Here is a 22,261-nt window from a genome sequence, read left to right on the forward strand (position 1 = left end):
TCTGCCATATTTGTTATTCCTTTTAAGCAATACTAGTTGCCAGGCTGGCCTGCTAATCCTCTGCCTCTAATACTTTTAGCCATAGACCCTGAACAAGCATGCAGTAGATCAGATGTTTCTGTCATTATTGTCAGGTCTGTCAAGATTAGCTGCATGCTTGTTTCTGGGCCAAATGGATGAGCAGGTCTGCCAGGCAACTAGTATTGTTTAATGGGAAATAAATATGGCAGTCTCCATCTACCTCTCACTACAGTTGTCCTTTAACTCTTTCAGGCAGAGAAAGAAAAAAATAAACACAGCATAGTCGTTTTTGTGCTTGGCACTGTACATTCACTTGTCTATCTCATCTTGTCACCTCGGTTGTCCTTTAAATAAAAAATATTTCTGAAATTTAGGCTTTACGGTAGTATGACTAAAATGTTTAAAACTGACAAATTCTGGAACTAGTTCCCTGGGCAACCTGAATGAGTAGACCAAACGGGAAAGTCCTACCCATCAGTGTCAAGAACCAACATCCTGATCTACACCAAATTAGTTGTGTGAGATGCAAGTCGAGATCAACGTGTTGGAAAAAAAAAGGGATGGTGACATGAAAACTGCACTACGCCAAAGCAGAGGAAAAGGTAGTCAAGTTTGCAGGTATTTGTAGGCCCACCAAGATTCCAAATGTAAGGATGTGGAGGGGGAGGTACCAGCCCTATGAGGTTCTAGGAATCTTCAGGTGAATAAGTCTCACTGGTGGAGATGTGAGGTCTAAGACAAGAAAAGGGCTGCACACTGCAATAGAACCGTTCTCTTACTCCAGCGAGTCTATTCAATCACCAGCAACAAAGCAAATACTCCACTGTCTCTGTGATTTTCTATATCCTGTGACAAACTGAGAAAATTAGAGAAGTATCTGCATTTGTATTGTGGTGAAAGAAACACCTGGGAAGCCCATCTCCCTGATGCCACTGTGTTGTTTGAGACTGACCGGTGATCCTGACGCATCGCACCACATAAAACCTCACTCATATGACCCTGCAGTAGAATGTGCCAACAGTCATTTGCATATCACCGCCCCCCACTCAGTAACTTACTCCCTGCTGGGCAGGAAGTACGTTACTGGGATTGTGCCGCAACCCACCATGCCCCATTGATTACACTTAGGGCCTATTTCCTCTACATGCGGATTCTGGAGGCAGAAAACTGACTTCAATGAATGCCTATGGGAAATCTGTATCAGAAAAATTGCGTTTAATGGAAACAGGCCCATAGGCTATCATTGGAGTCAGTTTTTCTCCATCCAGAATCTGCGTGTAGTGGAAACAGGCCCTTACTGTGTTGCCCATTAGCTTGCATTGCTGCATAATCCGTGTGGTAGGCATGGATCATGCAGCAACGTGCTGCAGGCTGTGCATTGGGATTGCAGCAGGTTAACCACTTCCGGCACAACACGGTAAGCCCCATTTACTTGCATTGTCGTGGCGCTACCCTGTGGTAAAACAGGATAATGCAATGCATGAATGCAATGCACGTGTAAAAGGGGCCTGTAGGTGTACGGCGACTCTTACTGCTGTCTCCAAATGTAGTCAATAGTATAGAGGATATGGGTGACCAGGTGCACAAATAAATATTACTGAGCACCTTTCAGCAGACTGGAGACAGTAATGTTTCTTTATTGCTCACCTGCATTTGGAACAAATATCTCAGCAAGAGTTTGACTTTGAATTAGTTACTATGAAAGGGCATTACTGGATGAATCCCATCATAAAACACTCTTTTATTTAACCAGAATTGGCCTCTTCTCAAGAGGAGGGTGGCTACACAGGTAACAAAATAACAGAAAATAACTGACGGTTGTGTTTAGGACCATTTTATTCTTCTTTATATACATTTCCTAGTTGTACATTCATATTTAAATACAACTAACCACACATACTTCAGTAGTCCTGTCAGCTTCTGCCTTAATTGCTTATATGAGGCTCTAAACCACATGGGACCCAAATACATAGCGGATCTATTGGAACTTTATGCCCCTCCAAGCACCCTGACCCTCCGCTCTGCCAACAAGATGAAGCTGGTTATTCCCAGGATACACTTAACATTTGGTGCCCGGGCCTTTTCCTATGCAGCCCCTACTCTATGGAACTCGCTTCCACAATCAGTGGGAGAGGCTCCTTCTCTGGACAGCTTTAAGAAAAGGCTAAAAACCCACCTCTTTTCCCGAGCTTTGAGACTGTATAACGCAGGTCACAGCAAAAATATTATTGCTATTGTTATTTGCCCATTAGTCTCAAGCAGTTCACTATACATTTTCCATATGTTTATAAAATCAGAATGAGTTTGGTGTGAACTAGAAAAGTAGAGAATTTGTTGTATAAAAAGGGAAAAAACAGCAAGCCAGGGGCATAGCAATAGGGGGGTGCAGAGGTAGCGACCGCATCAGGGCCCTTGGGCCAGAGGGGCCCAAAAGGGCCCTCCCTCAACTACAGTATAAGCTCTCTATTGTTCCTGTGCCCATAATAATCTGTTTTATAAATGCTTTGAATAGTGGTAATCATTTACAAACTGTTACCCATCCCCTTCTTGCACCTCTGACACTGTAGTTGCCATTGGCAGGTTTTGGTGCGCCGCATCAGTTGTTATGTATAGAGTACTTGGGGGGCCCCAATGTAAAACTTGCATCGGGGCCCTCAGCTCCATAGCTACACCACTGCAGCAAGCTAAGAAGAAAGCCCTGACCTAAAGGGCAAATATGGCGAATAAGAACTGAGAGATAGGAGCTGAACTCTGAGTCTGAGCAGTGAAGGAAGGGTGGCTGTAGAAAGCGTCTGGATCTGGAAGTTGGAATTTATTACTAGTGGGGCAGCCACTGAACCAGGAGAGCCGGGTCCCTGTTGGTGGGGGGCACAAGATTAGGGTGGCCCTATACACAGTATGAGCACAGAGGTACGCTCACAGTGTCGTTGTGCTGATGAGATAAATTGACACGGCGTTAAGACTTGTGGTGGGACTCCGGATACATGCATTTACCGTCTATGCCAGTGATGGCTAACCTTGGCACTCCAGCTGTGACAAAACTACAAATCCCATTATTCCTCTGCCTCCATGAGTTATGCTTAGAGCTGTCAAAGTATTGCAAAGCCTCATGGGACTTGTAGTTGCACCACATCTGAAGTGCCAGGGTTAGCCATCACTGGTCTATGCTATGACATGTTTTGGTTTCTATCTTTGAGGTCATACACAGCTGGAAATTGGATTGGAAGATTTGAAGCAGTTTCTGGAAGACATTTTATAAGTAGAGACTGATCGAGTTGACATAAGTATTTCATAGTGGACTCTTTAAAGGCAGCGCATTTTTATTTTTTAGAATTATTGTTGTGGATGGTGTTTGGTGTGACACGAGCAAAAGTGCAGCAGGCCCGTTTTGGATTACAACAGAGGATAGATAAAAATTGTGGAGCGCACCAACATAGCAAACTAGAAAATGTCCATTCTCCGCTCAAGTGGGAAACAGCCTAATATAAAAGAAAATATCAAGCTGAAACTGCCATATTCTCTTTTGGAGGTTCCTAATAAAACAGTTTATAATCCCCTCATATCTTGGCACTTGGGATTTGTATACACATTATCTCTCTGGGTCCTTCTTGGTTTTCAGATCCTTTTTACTAGTTTTATCTTCCAGTCTTTGTGCTGCTTGTTCAAGATCCTTAACAATTAAATCCACATCCTCTTTAGTTGTCTCTCGTCCGACACTGAGTCGCACAGCACCACGTGCAGCCTCTGGGGGCACTCCGCTGCTCAGAAGGATGCCGGAAGGGCTGCAAGGATTTCAAAAAAAGGCAAGACTTTTGATACACAAGTTAAAAGCAACACATGGAAATACTTATTAATACCTTTAATTTTGAAATGTATCTACCCAGTATCTTATCTTAACCACTTTATGACAAGAGCAATTTTCACATATCAGCGCTGCCCCCCTTCATTCGCCAATAACGTTGTTACTATTTCTCACACCTAAATGATCTATATTTTTGAATATTCTTTTATTTAAGATTTTCATGTCAATTACATAAGTAACAGTTGATCTGAACTGTACATCTTATTCCAAGGATATAGTAATTACAAACTTTTCATTTGACACAACAACCTGGTTTTAGTACATATACGACATTATAAACTGTAGGTCCTGATGTAAACACATACAAAAATGGTTTTCTATCTGAAATCATCAATAGTTTTGACCGTAGGTTTGCTCTTATTATATATTTCTATATCCCATAATGCATTGGCACAAAAATCTAAAATTTTTATCAGTTAAAAGAATAATAGAAAAGATCTTTCTCGGATCAGGTCAGTATACATTCCTCTAAGTGGTTACAAGCTAGACCTGCTCGAGAAATAAATAAACCTTATAAAAAAAAAGCAAAAAAACAAAACCATCAATGAACAGTGGTGACACGTCCAGAATACCTGAATAGTTAGAATATAATGGAAGAAAATAAGGGAATTCCATCACTCCTTGGCAGCCAAATAGTGTAATGTAAGGCTCCAATCTGAGTTTATGCAGATATACAGTATGATGAAGCATCCTACCCAATACCCTCGAGTATTTTAGTAAAATCTTCCGACTCCCGGAATACATCCCAAAATGACCAGGTTTTACGAAACACTTCCTCTCTGTTTAGAGCAATATGAGCTAGATCCTCCATTCTGCGTATGTTGTTAAGTTCTGTCACAATCTCTGCGGAACAGGGTGGTGTGGTTGCCTTCCATTTTCTCACTAGTAGACATTTGGCGGCATTTAATATGTGTCTTGCTATCAATCGTTTATATGCCTTCATTGACCATTCATTGTGATGCAACAAATAGAACTCTGGTGTAAGTGGTGTGTCTCTATCTGTTACATGTCTAAGGAGTCTCTCTATTTTAGCCCAAAAATCTTTGAGAATAGGACATTCCCATAGTATGTGTAGCAGAGTTCCAGAAGCGGCTTTACATCTCCAACATTTATCATCTACATTTGGAAATATGCTGTGCAGTCTAACGGGCGTGCAATACCAATGTGACAGGATTTTGTTGTTTATTTCCTGTATCCGAGAGGATAAGGAGGATTTATGAGTAAAAATGCATATATTCCTTCTCTGATGTGTAGAGAAAGATTTCTGGAGAACTCTTTCCCATTTTTCAAAGTGTGGAATTGATTGATTCTGTTGCTCGATTAGTAAAATATATATTTAAGATAATGCTTTCTTGATTGGGCCCTCCCCCGCACACAGGCGTTCAAATTCCGTTTTCTGTCTGAAGTGTGAAGGTTTGATTCCCTCCCTTCTGAAGAAATATCGGATTTGAAAGAAACCCCACCAATCAAGTTCCGGGTTGGAAAAGATTTGTTTAAGGTCGTTTAGTGATCGCCAGTCGCCCTGATGGATTAATGCAGTCAATGTTAGGCCCGAAATCTGCGCCCATGTATTTTGTTTTCCAACTCCACAGTGTCCTGGCATGTTTGGGTTATCCATTGGAGAAAGCATAGGTGAGGGCCATGGAGACATGTCCGGGAATCGGCGCAATCTATGGAAGGTCTGTACTGTATGTCTGCATTAAGGAGGCAATTTTATAGAGCAAAGTGGGTTACCGTAGTTAAATTGCATTTTGACATCTCGTTTTCCATGTTCGTCCACTGTTTATATTTCCCGTGTCTACTACAATCAACAACCCTGGTTAAGACTGTGGCATAACAGACAGATAAGTGACAGCGCTCAAGGATGCATCCGAACTGCAAGCCTACAGAGGCAATGCAAAGCCCCTCCGGAACTAAATACATGCCTTGAATGCAAAACAGATGCAGATTATGTGCCAATTCTAATCTAACAATTTTGAAAGTGAATTTGAAGCAGTGAATGCAGCTGGCCACTAGTATACTTACATTGAACTTGCACAGCAGGAAACATAGCAGCGCTTTCAAACAAAACTTATACCTGAATGATTTATCTGCATTGATGTGCGGACCCAACAACTGGACTACATCACACACCCAGCACTCACTACAGGCAAAACGGGGGTGAACCTGAATGATTTATCTGCATTGATGTGCGGACCCCAACAACTGTACTACATCACACATCTAGCACTCACTACTGGCAAAAGGGGGGTGAACTTGTACCTGAATGATTTATCTGCATTGATGTGCGGACCCAACAACTGGACTACATCACACACCTAGCACTCACTACAGGCAAAACGGGGGTGAACCTGAATGATTTATCTGCATTGATGTGCGGACCCCAACAACTGTACTACATCACACACCTAGCACTCACTACTGGCAAAAGGGGGGTGAACTTGTACCTGAATGATTTATCTGCATTGATATGCAGACCCAAACAACTGTACTACATCACACACCTAGCACTCACTACAGGCAAAAGGGGGGGTGAACTTATACCTGAATGATTTATCTGCATTGATGTGCGGACCCCAACAACTGTACTACATCACACACCTAGCACTCACTACTGGCAAAAGGGGGGGTGAACTTATACCTGAATGATTTATCTGCATTGATGTGCAGAGCTCCAATAACTGGACTGCATTACACACCTAGCACTCACTACAGGCAAAGGGGGGGTGTTAGCTTCAGTGATAATATGTGCACAGATTATTACCTAATAGACTTCCCCACGGCGGTGACACATCAATGCAGATGTATGTGTATCTGTCAGCCACTTTATGAGTTGACGTCCCAACATCAATTTCTGTGACATCTTTATTGAGTCCAAGATGGCATATAGGAAAGGCTCCAGGGCTAAGGCGAAAATCAGGGGGGACAAGTGACATTGGTAATTGCCAGGGGGTCTGACAGAATTCCATTAACTTTTATGCGGGCCGATGGAAAGGAGTAAAGGGCGTCTATACAGGCTAACATCCTATCTCCCACTCTTATGAAATTTAATACCTACCTTATCCACCTCCAGCTTACCCAGTCAAAAGCTTTCTCTGCGTCTGTAGAGAGCAACATACATACATGGTATTTTCTGTGACCGGGCAAACTGGAGGAGGTCTATGGCTCTGATGGTATTATCTCTAGCCTCTCTGTATGAATCCCACTTGATCCCACTTGAACCAAATGCCCCATATATTCTGCTATTCTATTAGCAATTACCTTGGAAAATATCTTCAGGTCTACATTAAGGAGGGAGATGGGTCGGTAGCTACTACAAGTCGCAGGATCTTTATTTGCTTTGGGGACTACTGTGATGTGAGATTCTAGAGTTTGAGGGGGGAGTGTAACTCCTTCAGATCTTTCAGCTAGTGCATTCAATGTTTTACAGAGGTAGGGAACCAGTATGCTCTTAAACTTTTTAAAGTACTCAATCGGGAACCCGTCAGGTCCCGGTGCCTTGCCTGATTTTATTTCTGAGATCACCTTTGAAATTTCGGTTTCAGAGAAGGGGGCTTCTATATCTTTAATCATGTCCTCATCTAACTTTGGCATTCCTGTTTCCACTAGATATTTTGCTATCTCAGCCCTGGAGCCCTCCCCTAGGTCCTCGCCAGAATCTGTTTTTAGGTTATATAGTTTGGTGTAATATTCACGTGAACAATTTGTGCCACATATGACTTCTGGTGTTGTTGTTTAATTGCTCGGGCCAGCAGTTTCCCAGGTTTGTTCCCATGTATGAAAAATGTGCCTTGACACCTGTGTGCAGCCTGTTTGGCACCATTTTGTAGCATCACATTGAAGGGTTTTCCTAGCTTCTAAAAGAGGATGTAGGGAGTTTTCTGCAAGGGATTGCTTTTGTCTGCTTTCTAGCTGCCGTTTTTTTTTTACAGTTGTTTAAAGGGGAACTGAAGAGAGAGGTATATGGAGGCTGCCATGTTTATTTCCTTTTAAGCAATACCAGTTGCCTGGCAGCCCTGCTGATCCTCTGCCTCTAATACTATTAGCCATAGCCCCTGAACAAGCATGCAGCAGATCAGGTGTTTCAGACTTTAAAGTCAGATCTGACAAGACTAGCTGCATGCTTGTTTCTGGTCTTATTCAGATACTACTGCAGAGAAATAGACCATCAGGGCTGCCAGGTAACTGGTATTGATTAAAAGGAAATAAATATGGCAGCCTTCGTATACCTCTTACTTCAGTTCCCCTTTAATAATTGCCTCATCCCTTTCTTTTTTCAGTTTAGAGCCTATTTTCATAAGAGTCCCTCTAATCACACATTTGTGTGTCTCCCAGAGTATGGGAGAAGACACATCCCTGGTATCATTAATTCGAAAATATTCTCACAACTTTTCATCAATTTGCTCCATTGCAGCTTGTTCCTGTAACATGGATAGGTTTAATCACCCCGTAAAAGGTTTTTTACATTTGTCCTGACAGTTTAAGGATACCACACCGGTGCATGATCAGAATATGATATGATACCAATCTCTGATTGTGATCCGACAGTAGGTAGTGTGACAAAGTCGATTTGCAATATGGTATATATGATGGGAATATTCCTATCCGTTAATTTGGGAATGGTAGAGCTTTTGAAATGTGTTTCTTGGATGAGGACCACCTGTGCCTTTTGTTTCCACATGTCTCTAAGGAGGATTCTCCTCTTCTCTGGTATGTTTAACCCCTTGGAGTTGATGGAAATCACCTTAAGGGGTGACATTGTAAACAAATGTCTGTCATTCCGTCTGGACTTGTCTTAAACAATATAACAGTTTCTGCAACTGCAGATAAATCTACTAAATCATAAATGGTAAACCATCTAAGATTTTTCTTCAACAAGAAGATACACCTAGGCACAACATGGGACTGAACTAGACCAAGTGCTGGCCTATACACCCTATTTGGGAAGGAAGCCACCATTGGTCCCTCGGGTAAGTGACTCTATAGCCCCACAGTGACTCCTCCATCCAACTCATCTATAAACGATAATGTAGCAAATGATAGCAGGGCTGTGGAGTCAGTACAAAAATCTTCCGACTCCAACTCAGACTCCTCCATTTATGAAACCACGACTCCGACTCCAACTCCGGGAACCCAAAATGGCCCGACTCCGACTCCTCGACTCCCACTCCTTAGTCTAATACTTAACAGGTCTGTGGATTTTGTACAAAAATCATCCGACTCTGGACTCAGACTCCTCAGTTTATGAAATCAACGACTCCGACTCCGGGTGCCCAAAATTGCCCCGACTCCGACTCCTCAACTCCGACTCCACAGCCCTGAATGATAGCCAGTAACATAAACCAAAATTATCTATATTTTGTAGTTTTTCAGGACAAATAAGGCTTTTAGTGTGTGATAATTTTGTTTAGTAATTAACTTATTTTCTATGCATTTTAAAGGGAAAATAAGTGAAAACTTAACTATAAGTTAAACTCACAAATGTTATTTGTTTATCCATCCTGGTTATTACAATATTTAGATTATGTTCCTAGTACAATGTAAGGTGACAATATTGTATTTGGAAATAAAGGTGTCTTTTTTCAGTTTTTTTTATGCATTCTCATTGTACACTAATGATGATTACAAGACCTTATTTGCAAAAATATAAGCAATATTGCAAACATGGCAAACACAATTAAAAAGCCTAGTTTTTTATATTCTGTTTTCATTTTACAAGTCTTTTATTTTGGTACAGGATATGTGAATATTTAATTACTTTTGATTCAGTTTATGACTAAAAAGAATAAACAAGACTTGGGCCTCAACCCTAAAACTCTCTAAACTCTATTCTATTACTTATTACGGTTAAAATGTTACCACATATGTCTCTTGTTTTTTGCTAAAACTTTCTCAAGTTTGATCATAATTTTGAAAATGACTTTGATGACTATGTTTGATTGAGTTTTTCGCCACCTATTTTTATGTGATATGTGTCCAAGCTTTAAAGCGGATCCAAGATAAAAAAAACTAACTATAACAAAGTAACTTGTCTATATACCTTATCTAAAGTTTAGATAGTTTACACAGCAAATCTAGCTGCAAACAGCTCCAACAGTATATGATTATTTCTTCCTTTGATACAATGAGAGCAGCCATGTTTTGTTTGTAATCATTACACACAGGCAAGCTGATCTGCATCTCCAGTCCTCAGCCTGTGAAAACTTCACTCCCCTCTCCTCCTCCCCTCTGCAATATCTGGCTAGTAACACCTCCTCCTCCTGCCAAGACTGAGCTCCCATAAGTCCTTGCTACATGAGTATGAGAGTGCCAAGGCACAGGAGAAGCCATGGGCGAGGCTTTTTTTATTATTATTATTATTTAGTATTTAGAGGCTTATTTAGTTTATAAGGAATTAGGGTATTAAAACCAAAAAAAAGTATTGGGCTTGAGGAATGCCCTATAAACTATATGAAAGGAACACAATTATGCAATAAGGAAAAGTTTATCTCAGATCCACTTTAAGACATGCCAAAATGTATTCTACAACTTGTCCCGGTTAAAATGATACCACATGTGCCTCATTTAGTAACAAACTGGTGGTGCACTGTCCACAACTACACTGGACAAATATATCCATCTAATTGTCATTAAGTGTATCTGAGATGACACAAACAAAAAAAATTCATACAGACCTGGGGCTTCCTCCAGTCCCCTTCGGCCTGATTGCTCCCTCTGTGCCGTTCTTCGCCTCTTGGATCTTCTGTAGAGGCAGAGGATGGCGCCAAGGGAGGGATCAGGCTGAAGGAGGCTGGAGGAAGCCCCAGGTATGTATGAATTTTTTTTTATTCCATCTCAGGTTCTCTTTAAAACCTAACTGAACGCCAAGATTTAAGCGTTTTATTGTCATTGTGTAACACCCCGGAATTGCATTTTATGACAGCCCCATGGTGTATAAAGCATCCTAATTACCCTGATTAATTGGGAACAGCTGTTTTAATCAACTCAATAGGTGAAAAACAGCAGCTCTCTCTGCAGATGGTTAGTGGACAGTCATGGCTAAGACAAAGGAGCTCAGGGAGGACCTGCGGCTGCACATTGTGGCTGCTCAGGGTGATGGCAAGAAGACCCTCCAACCTGAAAGATTTGGAGCTCATTGCTAAAGATGAATGGGCAAAAATACCTGTGGAGACATACAAAAAGCTGGTCTGCAATTACAGGAAGCATTTGATTGCTGTAATAGCCAATAAAGGCTTGTCTATTGATTATTGAGAAAGGAATGAATAATTTTGGACTGGACACTTTTTGCGCAAATGTAAATAGGAGCTGAGAAATGTCTCTTGTACATCTTCTTATTATCTTCTTAGAATACCTCATGGGGATGCTCAGGTTTTTCTTTATTTTCAAAAGCACTTAAGGTAGCCATACACTGGTCGATTTGCCATTAGATCGACCAGCTGACAGATCCCTATCTGATCGAATCTGATCAGAGAGGGATCGTATGGCTGCCTTTACTGCAAACAGATTGTGAATCCTGCCGCCTGTCCCAAACAGATTGTGAATCCTGCCGCCTGTCCCGAGTATACATTACCTGATGCTGCCTCCCGGGCATCTTCTCCGCGCTGCACGGCTCTGTTCCGGCTCCATCCCGGCGCTTCCTGTGTCACTCCGTGACCAGGAAGTTCAAACAGAGCGCCCTCTATTTGAACTTCCTGGTCACTGCAGTGACACAGGAAGCGGCGGGATGGAGCCAGAACAGAGCCGTGCAGCGCGGAGAAGATGCCTGGGAGCCAGCGTCAGGTAATGTATACCTGATCGGATCGGCCGCCGCTAGCGACGCGCTCCCTACCCGCGAGCGATCGAGGGTAATTTCCCGCACGGCGCGATCGATGGACCGATCCGATTTCAGGAGGAAATCGGATCGGCGGATGCGTTTACCGCGAACGATTGGCAGCAGATTCGATCCCAGGATCGAATCTGCTGTCGAAACGGCCGCGAATCGGGCCAGTGTATGGCCACCTTAAGTGTGCAAACAGTTATGGAGGCGGCCTGCATCTTTGTATAGATCCTCTCCAGGGAGTGAATTACAACTTGCGATTATACATAAATGAGGGGGAATTAAACAGGCTTAACACTCTAAATACATACAGGGTGCATTTCTCTATGTATTTCTTCAGTCCTGTGCAAGAGTTCAGGTCCACTTTAAAGACAGAAGATAAGCTTAATGAATTGAGGCCATTGCTGGGTGATATACTGGCAGCAGTGGTGTCTATGTACATCTGCCCTCTAAATAGTACATACAGAAGCGCATGACCCCGCTGAGTGCTCCTGCTTGCAGAATGCCAGCCATTGGGGGATGGATTATGTCTGACCACTCCCAGGTGTCATCAGGCAGATTTAAAGGCATAAACGTCGCTATAAAAAGAACATGGTATTCATAGATAGGGATTATATTTCTTGAAACTACATTGGGGTTGTCATATAGAATTCTTTAATTTATAAGCATATACCTGTCTCCCCGATCTGAGTGACAAGCTGCTCCAACGCTTGCCTGCAGGTGATGACAATGCGCCAGCCATTCCCGTCCTGCAAGCAAACAAGTAAAACAAGCTGAGTAATGCGGGATATCGCCCACTCTTCAGTGCAGTCAGAACACTAGAGATAACGACAGATAACTGCCACCCAATCTCACCGATGGTAAAACAAACTGAGTAATGTGGGACATTTTCCATTCTTACTTCCATTTGGTAGACTAGACATGTTGACAGATATTAAATAACTACCACCCAATGTTGCCAATGGTAGAATCCAAAATTGTAATCTCTATGGATACCAGCCAGTGAAGGCTCTACAAACCATGCAAAGTGCACATCATATACAGGTCCTTCTAAAAAATATTAGCATATTGTGATAAAGTTCATTATTTTTTTGTAATGTACTGATAAACATTAGACTTTCATATATTTTAGATTCATTACACACAACTGAAGTAGTTCAAGCCTTTTATTGTTTTAAAGGGACTCCGAGCAGTGCAGAAACTATGGAAAGATGCATACCATTTTGAAGCTCTCTTTCTCCTCTTTCCAACAATATATAAACCGCTGCCCTACGCCTTTTAGTTTTCGCTATTTTCACGATCGAAATCAAACGCAATTTCGATCGCGAAAATAGCGAAAACTAAAAGGCGTAGGGTGGCGATTTATATATTGTTGGAAAGAGGAGAAAGAGAGCTTCAAAATGGTATGCATCTTTCCATAGTTTCTGCACTGCTCGGAGTCCCTTTAATATTGATGATTTTGGCGTACAGCACATGAAAACCCAAAATTCCTATCTCAAAAAATTAGCATATCATGAAAAGGTTCTCTAAACGAGCTATTAACCTAATCATCTGAATCAACTAATTAACTCTAAACACCTGCAAAAGATTCCTGAGGCTTTTAAAAACTCCCAGCCTGGTTCATTGCTCAAAACCGCAATCATGGGTAAGACGGCCGACCGGACTGCTGTCCAGCAGGCCATCATTGACACCCTCAAGCAAAAAGGTAAGACACAGAAAGAAATTTCTGATCGAATAGGCTGTTCCCAGAGTGCTTTATCAAGGCACCTCAGTGGGAAGTCTGTGGGAAGGAAAAAGTGTGGCAGAAAACGCTGCACAACGAGAAGAGGTGACCAGACCCTGAGGAAAATTGTGGAGAAGGACCGATTTCAGACCTTGGGGGACCTGCGGAAGCAGTGGACGGAGTCTGGAGTAGAAACATCCAGAGCCATCGTGTACAGGCGTGTGCAGGAAATGGGCTACATGTGCCGCATTCCCCAGGTCAAGCCACTTTTGAACCAGAAACAGCGGCAGGAGCGCCTGACCTGGGCTACAGAGAAGCAGCACTGGACTGTTGCTCAGTGGTCCAAAGTACGTTTTTCGGATGAAAGCAACTTTTGCATGTCATTCGGAAATCAAGGTGCCAGAGTCTGGAGGAAGACTGGGGAGAGGGAAATGCCAAAATGCCTGAAGTCCAGTGTCAAGTACCCACAGTCAGTGATGGTCTGGGGTGCCATGTCAGCTGCTGGTGTTGGCCCACTGTGTTTTATCAAGGGCAGGGTCATTGCAGCTAGCTATCAGGTGATTTTGGAGCACTTCATTCTTCCATCTGCTGAAAAGCTTTATGGAGATGAAGATTTCATTTTTCAGCAGGGCCTGGCACCTGCTCACAGTGCCAAAACCACTGGTAAATTGTTTACTGACCATGGTATTACTGTGCTCAATTGGCCTGCCAACTCTCCTGACCTGAACCCCATAGAGAATCTGTGGGATATTGTGAAGAGAAAGTTGAGAGACGCAAGACCCAACACTCTGGATGAGCTTAAGGCCGCTATCGAAGCATCCTGGGCCTCCATAACACCTGAGCAGTGCCACAGGCTGATTGACTCCATGCCACGCCGCATTGAAGCAGTCATTTCTGCAAAAGGATTCCCGACCAAGTATCGAGTGTATAACTGAACATAATTATTTGAAGGATGACTTTTTTTTGTTTTAAAAACACTTTTCTTTTATTGGTCAGATGAAATATGCTAATTTTTTGAGATATGAATTTGGGGTTTTCATGAGCAGTATGCCAAAATCATCAATATTAAAACAATAAAAGGCTTGAAATACTTCAGTTGAGTGTAATGAATCTAAAATATATGAAAGTCTAATGTTTATCATTCAGTACATTACAGAAAATAATGAACTTTATCACAATATGCTAATTTTTTGGGAAGGACCTGTACATATAGTTTAACAAGTAAAAGCAACTAATCTATCCAACTGGCAGACCTTGTATAATGCCAGGAGGAAGAATCTCTCAGACTGCACCCCTCCCGATAAGCCTGTGTGATAGATGATTCAGTCGTGATTTAACCACTTGGGGTTAAATCTTTTGAGCTGAACATAGAAGCTTTTTCTTCTGTTAGTTTGTAACCACAGCAGTGTTATTGCTTTTGTAACTAACAAACTAAAAGACAGCAAGAAAGCTGCAATGGGAAATGATATCAGACTCAACAGTCTGAGCCAAAAAGTAAACAACTGTATTCTATATAATAAAATCCCTGTCACTGTGTCTTCCTGTGTCCCAGTGTCCGTGCGTTGTGACTTGCGCGCATGTGCGACATGCGGACGGACTTCAGAGAGCAGAGGAGGACGGGCACAGGGGGACAGGGGTGCATGCATTTGTGCATGTCCATGCTCACGAGCTGGAGCATGTTCGTGCATGCGGGGGAACGTGGCCGTGCGCGCGGTGCAGGGGGGTGGCAGCCGAGGTACAGTGTCTGTTTTTTAACGAGCTGGCCTTTTAGCTAGTAAAGTATACTGTAAGCACACAGATACACGCTCAGCTTACCTAAGATAGAAGGCTTCAGCAGTGACACATTGCAGGTGTTGGGAAGCCGATCAGTTCTAGGAAAGTGAGAGTTAAACCGGATCCGGTCTCCAAATACAGCCTGCAAATATACGTGCACAAGAAGGTAACTGTCCTGTGCTAGCAGTCATGTATTATCACATCTATAATAATATAAGCAACAATTAGATCATCCTGTTAAAGCGGACCTGAACTCCGAACTTCCTCTCTGCTCTAAAAGATACACAACAGCATAATAACCTTTAAACAAAAAACATTACTTTGTTACCGCTGATACAAATCCTAAAATAAATCTGCACTGTTTCTACTTTCTGATTCATGGAGGCAGATATACTGTTCACAGCCTGTATTTTCAAATGGGCTTATCTGCTATGGCGGTCATGTGGCACAGGGGGGAGATCAAATTACAACTGATGATTAGACACAAATGAGGGGGAATTACACAGGCTAAACTCTTTAAATACATACAGGGTGCATTTCTGTTATGTTTTCCTTTTGTCCTGTGCAAGAGTTCAGGTCCACTTTAATGTTGGCTAATCAATATGAAAAATAGGGGGCATGACAGATTAATCAAAGTGCACAATCAATCGATTCCGGACTCAACCCTTGCACGAATAATCTTCAGAATTTATTGTAATAATGTATGCGGTTATACAGCAGACAAAAAAGCACAATGTTTCGGGCTACATGCCCTTTCTCAAGTGCTTAACCATCTGAACAAACTTAGACCTTCATATAAACACACACATATTGACACACCCCTCCAAAGCATTAAGGGGCGGGCACAAAACTTTTCCAGAACATTAACCCTTACTCCTGAAAGGACAACCATTTATCATAAGAAGCACTTTAAACTGAAGTCCTCGTTAAGGCCACTGGGGGACTGCGTCCCCAACCTGTCCATCCACCAAGCCTCACGCCGCAACAGCGCACTCCTAAATTCTCTACCTTCTTGGCGCTGAACCACTTCGAGTACCTGCCATTGAAGCTGGCTCACGCCATGATTAAATTCCGTGAAATGGCGTGCGAGGGGATATTCCCGTTTTTTCTCCTCATCCTTTTTCTTTTTACACGCTTCGGGGTGGCGAATGTTGCTCTTATGCTCGTTGAGTCTAGTTTTAATGTCCCTTGAGGTCTGGCCAACATAGGACAGACTGCAAGGGCATTTGATTAAGTACACAACACCCGTCGAATCGCAAGTAGCGAAATCTCTAATAGGAACCGGCTTAACCAATCTAGTACTTTGTACGTTGGGCCCCCTTATGATGCCATTGCAATGCTGGCAATTGAGACATGGAAAGGTCCCTTTCCTAGGTGTACCCAAAAACACCTGGCGGGGTAATTTAGATCTCCCAATGTCCGCCCTAACCAATTGGTCTTTAATGGACTTACCCTTACGGTAGACTAACCTAGGGGGTGCTCGGCAGATCTGGGCAAGCTGAGGTTCCGCCTCCACCAGCGGCCAAAACTGGAGGACATTGTCCCGCAGAATCGAGGACTCCTCGAGATTAACAGAGTGATTCCTGAGGTCTGTGGACAACCCCCGTTGTGTTTGTAGATTAATCAAAGTGACCCAACAGGGAAAGGGATATAGAACTCCCATACTGATGTCCTTGAAAACAATGCTGACTGCCTGCCTCTCCAGCTGATCCCATGCCACCAATACTTAAAGCCCCATACTCAGGATGAGACTACAGATACTCCGACTAATGGCTGGCCACACTGACTGCATGCATGTTTCAGGTGTGTGATTCAGACACTACTGAAGCAAAAACATCAGGACAACCAGGCAACTGGTATTATTTAAAATGAAATAAATATGACAGCCCTCATATCTCTTTGTGTGGCTATGCATAGCATGGAGGAAGGGCAGGCATAAGATGTGTTATACGGGGCGAAATGCTGGGTTTACTTGCCAATATTACTCTATTTATATTCTCTCCATTCATATATTTACATAACACCCCTACTGCACCATATACCTTTGTGTCAATGGACGTCTCAGTATTTTTGTAAGCAGTCCATACACATACCAGTAGATTGAACATCTCTTATACTATCATTTCTGATAAGGCTCAGTCCACCCTATGCTGGATTGGTAATGTGTGTGGTTACAGTGGATCCAATGTACCTAATAATGAACCCACTGTGTCCATTAATATATATGTTTTTTGTAAGCATTGGTGTCTGTTGTGGAATCCGTGTGACCATGGACAGTGAGGGAGACATGATTTGGAAGGCTTCTTGGGAGAATTTTTTATAACTCTGACATCTCGGTTATCCACTGAAAGCAGTAGTGAGAACGGATTAACCCTACAGACATTCATTGTGTCTGTCAGCACGTGTAGCGCATGCGGTCTCTGGAAAAGTTGTGCAAGATGGGACTTTGCATACCACTAAGGAGACAATGGATACTTTGAAAATGGACACGGCTAAATGGATCATATAGATAACATAGAATCCACCTCTGTTCTGGAAAACAGTTCATTTTTATGTCTAGTGAACCTAACCTTATGTATGACTCCAATAAGGAATTTAGGCCATAAAGCACCCTCAAAGCCCAGATGAGAAGGGAATGGTGTACTCTATTTGCATCAACAACTATATAACAGATTTATAGATTTGTCATTGAGGTTCCAGTAATTGAACAGTGCACAAAATGATGATTTCCTCCGAGCCAAGGCTTCTAGTGGAAAGCTACTGCTCACCTTTAATCTCTGCTCCAGATAGTCCCGCACTTCCCGCATGTGGCTCTCATACTCAGCACAATGTAGATTCACCAGCTCCGCCGCCTGGAGAAATAGGAACATTACGTTATCTGACAGCGTAACAGTGATCTTCTACAACAAGGCAGGCAAACAGAGGATCCCAAATCTTAGTGGTGCATGCACTTTAAAAAAGAAGGTAGACTTTTGTCACAGATTGATATATCGGTGGTATAAGATACAGAGATTCTCCATACATCACAAAATTAGTATAAAGTATACTTCCTTGCAGCCATAGCGACAGTACACTCTTTAATGTACAGAAACCTCTCAAGTTCTCATTTATCTACATGTGTCTATGGAAATATCCAAAGATTCTTTCTCTCATTCCTTATTCAATTCCACTAATAAGGTTAGAGCGTATGCACATCTATGGGAACCTTTGGATGCAAAACTTCTTTTTTACAAGCCAATTCTGAGTAGACACTCCACCTGAACTGAAAGGAATATGGAGGCTGACATGTTTAAAAAGGAAATGAATAATGTGCCTGGCTGTCCTGTTGAGCCTCTCCCTCTAAAAGGTGGGCATATATCTGAAGACTTGACGGCTGATCAACCATCAGATTTGATAATTATCATCGTACCTTATTAAAATTTGTGCCACCAAGAGCATGACCAATCGACAATTACACCAATTCCAGGCTGAAATTGGTCGCATGTATCGATCAGACATACGGGAAAATTTCAGGCCGACACCGATTGGGTCCTCGTCGGTAACGGCATGCGATAATTGCGAATGTCAAACGTGGCTGAAACCCCCGGCTGCTGACATGAATACTAACCTGTACAATATATATTTATAACACAGGTCTATGGCTTGTCATCTCAAGTATCTAGGTATCTTTTTTTATTTTTTGCTTTCAACAACCTGCTTTATTCAGTAACTTTTTGTTAGTGAAATATATCAGAAACTTACCAACTTAATAACATCTGATAGACTATATTTGGGAGAAGCACAGAGCGTGGTGTGTGATCAGCCACAAAGGACTGAGCATCTGCTAGGGGGAAACTATGAACAACACCAGAGAACGGAGAGACACATGGGACACCCACTCTGCTGCCTGCTGAAATCTGCCGCAATATAACACATACACCAGCATAAAACGCATGTGACAAGACATAAAATAACAGACCTTAACAGGTTGGCATATAAGAAAGTGAAGAGAACAATGTTAAGTTCTATAAACCACAACAACAGTGTGTACTATAATGTGATCGCACTAGAAAGTATTTGATTGGTTACTAAATTAAAAAAGCCATCTGCACTTCCTTATCAACTATTGAGTGTATGTGTAAGAGAGGAAAAAGTGATATATAGTGGCATTAAACCTCACCTTGCCTAGCCCAGCGATCATTGGTGTATTCTCGGTACTGGAGAAGAGAGCACAAGTCAGACACAAGTCAGGAAATGACCCTCTCGTTATGCAGAATACTTTTATTATTATGCCTTAGGCTAAGTTCACAGTGGATGTTGCATTCCCTGTAACAGCAGGAACGCAATACAAGCAAAATGGGAAAACCACGCCGCATGTTAAATGTGAAAAATATGCTTAGCTGTCACTGTTAACATGCACGTTTTGCTGCAACGAACTACATGCAGTGCATTGGGATCACTGGGATGTTGCAGGCCGTTATATTGCACTAGCTGCACTGTGAAAGTCGCTATAGGTGGTGTGTTGCAGTGCGGAAAGCTGCATTACATGTTGGGCAATCCGCACCACTGTCAATGTAGCCTGATACTGTCCAGTCTGTTCCTGAACATTCCCATTGCATTTAGAATTCTTGCCACTGAGACTCCCATACTGCTCCAGCACCACAAAACACACATACTGTCTAGGTGAGGCTGGCAAATCTTGACAACTTAATAGCAGACTACTGTTACAACCATTTTACTACTAGTATATTTACGTTGCTGCAGAACCTTCTTGAAAAACACAAGGGCGTGAATATTAGTTACTGGCTTTTAATGAGCAAGGCGGGCGTGCTAGCACCTGCCTGTACTCATTTACCCCGCTGCCCCTAACTACACTAACAGTGTAACCACCCCGGGGTCCCCCCCCCTCCGCCCCACCCCCTAAAATACACCCCCCCCCCCCCCCACACACACACACACACACTGCTACGATTGGGCAGCAGGGGATCAAGACTCAATCTCTCACCTGTCCTGTTCCAGCGTCGATCGCAGTGCCTTCCGTGCACTACCGTTATCAGCCTCACTATGCTGAATGGATCGGGTCCCGGCTTGATGACGTCTTCAAGACAGGACCAGGTTCATTCAGCATAGTGAGGCCAAAAGCGGTATTGCGCATAGGAAACCCCTTTATTAGCCCTGTATCACCACTGGAACAGGACAGGTGAGAGATTATACCTTGCTGCCTGATCTCTGTATGGGGGGGGGGGGGGACCTAATACAGGGGCACACCTGACCATCCAGAGGGGAGGGGGAACACCTGGCTATTTACAGAGAAAACCTTGCTATCTATTGGGGGGTGGCAAATAATAAAGGGGGACATCTAGCTATATATTTAGGGGGGGGGGCGGTAATAAAGTGGCACAACTGTCTATCTATACTAGGAGGGCTAATTAAAGTGCACAACTGGCTATATGGGGGGGGGCTAATTAATGGGCACATCTGGCTATAGAAAGGGGGGGGGCTAAAAAAGGAGCAAATCTATATGAGGGCTAATAAAGGGGCACATCTGGCTATTGAAACAAAGTTCGGCCACAGCTCAAGGCCAGTAATACTGCAAAGAGATCTTTTTCCAGTTCACAGGTCAGGGCCTTGAACAGGCATGGGGGAGAACCGAGGATGCAGTTGGCATCAGGATGGCATGAGGGGCACAGATATGTGCAATACCTGTATATGCTTTCTCACCTTGGAACTCCTTTAAGAACCCCTGTCCAGTTCCCCCATGTAAAATATGTGACCCCCAGACCGGTGGTGTTACAGACACAACTGTCTGCTGATGCGCCTCTTCCTGTGTCCCACCTCTCTCTCCATGGCCGCCAGTACCCCTTGACCCCCTCATGTACTGACATTAAGTACATCCTCAATCACTGACAGATTTGATCATTATAATCAAATCAGCCAGATACCAATACTGAAAATTGAGTAATATATAGACATCTTTAGTAAATTAGGTAATCTGTAGCCATGTAAAATATATAGTGCTGGGGTTTTGGGGGTGGGATGCTTACTTGTCTATCTTGTCATTTTTCTATCTGTTCCTTGTTCTTTATATGGGTTTTAATGGACTCCCTTCATGACCGCACTGAATGCTAGGCCTCTGGTCAGTATACACTGGTCACTTAGGTGTATACTGACAGCTATCTGAGCTTCAGAATGAGTCTTGCAGCAAGATACTGAGTCAGCAGTCCACCAGTTTTCAAACTATTTGAATGATGTGCATTGGCCAGTTTCTGTCTGGGCGAGCTGTAGTACTGTTCACTTTGTATTTGAAGTACGTTATGTAAGAAGTCTTGTTGTAACCTACACAAAGGATGCTGATTGGATGCCCGAAATATGTATTGCCCTTTTTCTTGAAAATAATAAGTATTTTGAAATATAAAAATATGCACTGCTTACCCAGGTCTGTAGTTGCGCTCCTGCCCTCCTCCATATAACATTGGCAGTAGTGGTGTCTGATGCCCAATACCACGCACATAAAGAGCTCCAATACGAGGCCCATAGAACTGCACAAAGTAAAATAATCTGCATTAGACTATCAGCAAAGCATTCTAGTTGCATTATTGATTAGTGTCAACATTAGGTCTGATTTAACATATTTATCTTGTGTTTCTTTTAGAAAGGAGACAGCTAAGTGCAACTTTCATCTAATATTACATCAAAACATAATAGAACCCCAATGAGATTTAAAAGCCCCTTCTGGATCATTGCGTTGCCGTGGTGAAGGGGCTGGTGTATCTCAATGAAGCATTGAGCTTAATCGTGTAAAGAAAAGGATCTGACAGAAGCAGAGGTCAAGAAAAGGTGGAAAGAATATACAGAACAGCTATACAAGAAGGACATAGACAGCACATATACAGGTACTTGGAATAGTACCCTGAACAAGAACCAAGCATCTTGATGAGTTAAGTCAAATGGGCATTATGCTGGGGATACACGGAACGACCCAGCGGCTCGATTAGCCGCCGGATCGACTCCCGCCGCGTCCCTGCCGCCGTCAGGATCGATTCCCGCTTGTCCCTGCGGGCGCTTCCTTATCTTCCGCTCGACTCCC

The 22,261-nt window shown here is 42.8% G+C and overlaps 1 protein-coding gene across 3 annotated transcripts in view; it reads right to left on the reverse strand.

The window, feature by feature from the left end:
* Window positions 1-1,839: 1,839 nt before the first annotated feature.
* The window catches only part of SCLY (selenocysteine lyase), a 56,839-nt gene continuing 36,417 nt past the window's right edge, over window positions 1,840-22,261 (reverse strand). For all 3 annotated transcript variants that reach the window (XM_068280672.1, XM_068280671.1, XM_068280673.1), the window contains 6 exons: window positions 21,607-21,713; window positions 19,355-19,391; window positions 17,964-18,047; window positions 15,238-15,337; window positions 12,373-12,448; window positions 1,840-3,803 (listed from right to left, as the gene is read on the reverse strand). In XM_068280672.1, the coding sequence (XP_068136773.1) occupies window positions 3,611-3,803; window positions 12,373-12,448; window positions 15,238-15,337; window positions 17,964-18,047; window positions 19,355-19,391; window positions 21,607-21,713 (597 nt within the window). In that variant the 3' untranslated portion in view covers window positions 1,840-3,610. The remainder of the gene's footprint in view (window positions 3,804-12,372; window positions 12,449-15,237; window positions 15,338-17,963; window positions 18,048-19,354; window positions 19,392-21,606; window positions 21,714-22,261) is intronic.

This window comes from Hyperolius riggenbachi, chromosome 4 (assembly GCF_040937935.1).
Source record: "Hyperolius riggenbachi isolate aHypRig1 chromosome 4, aHypRig1.pri, whole genome shotgun sequence".
NCBI classification, from domain to species: Eukaryota; Metazoa; Chordata; class Amphibia; order Anura; family Hyperoliidae; genus Hyperolius; species Hyperolius riggenbachi.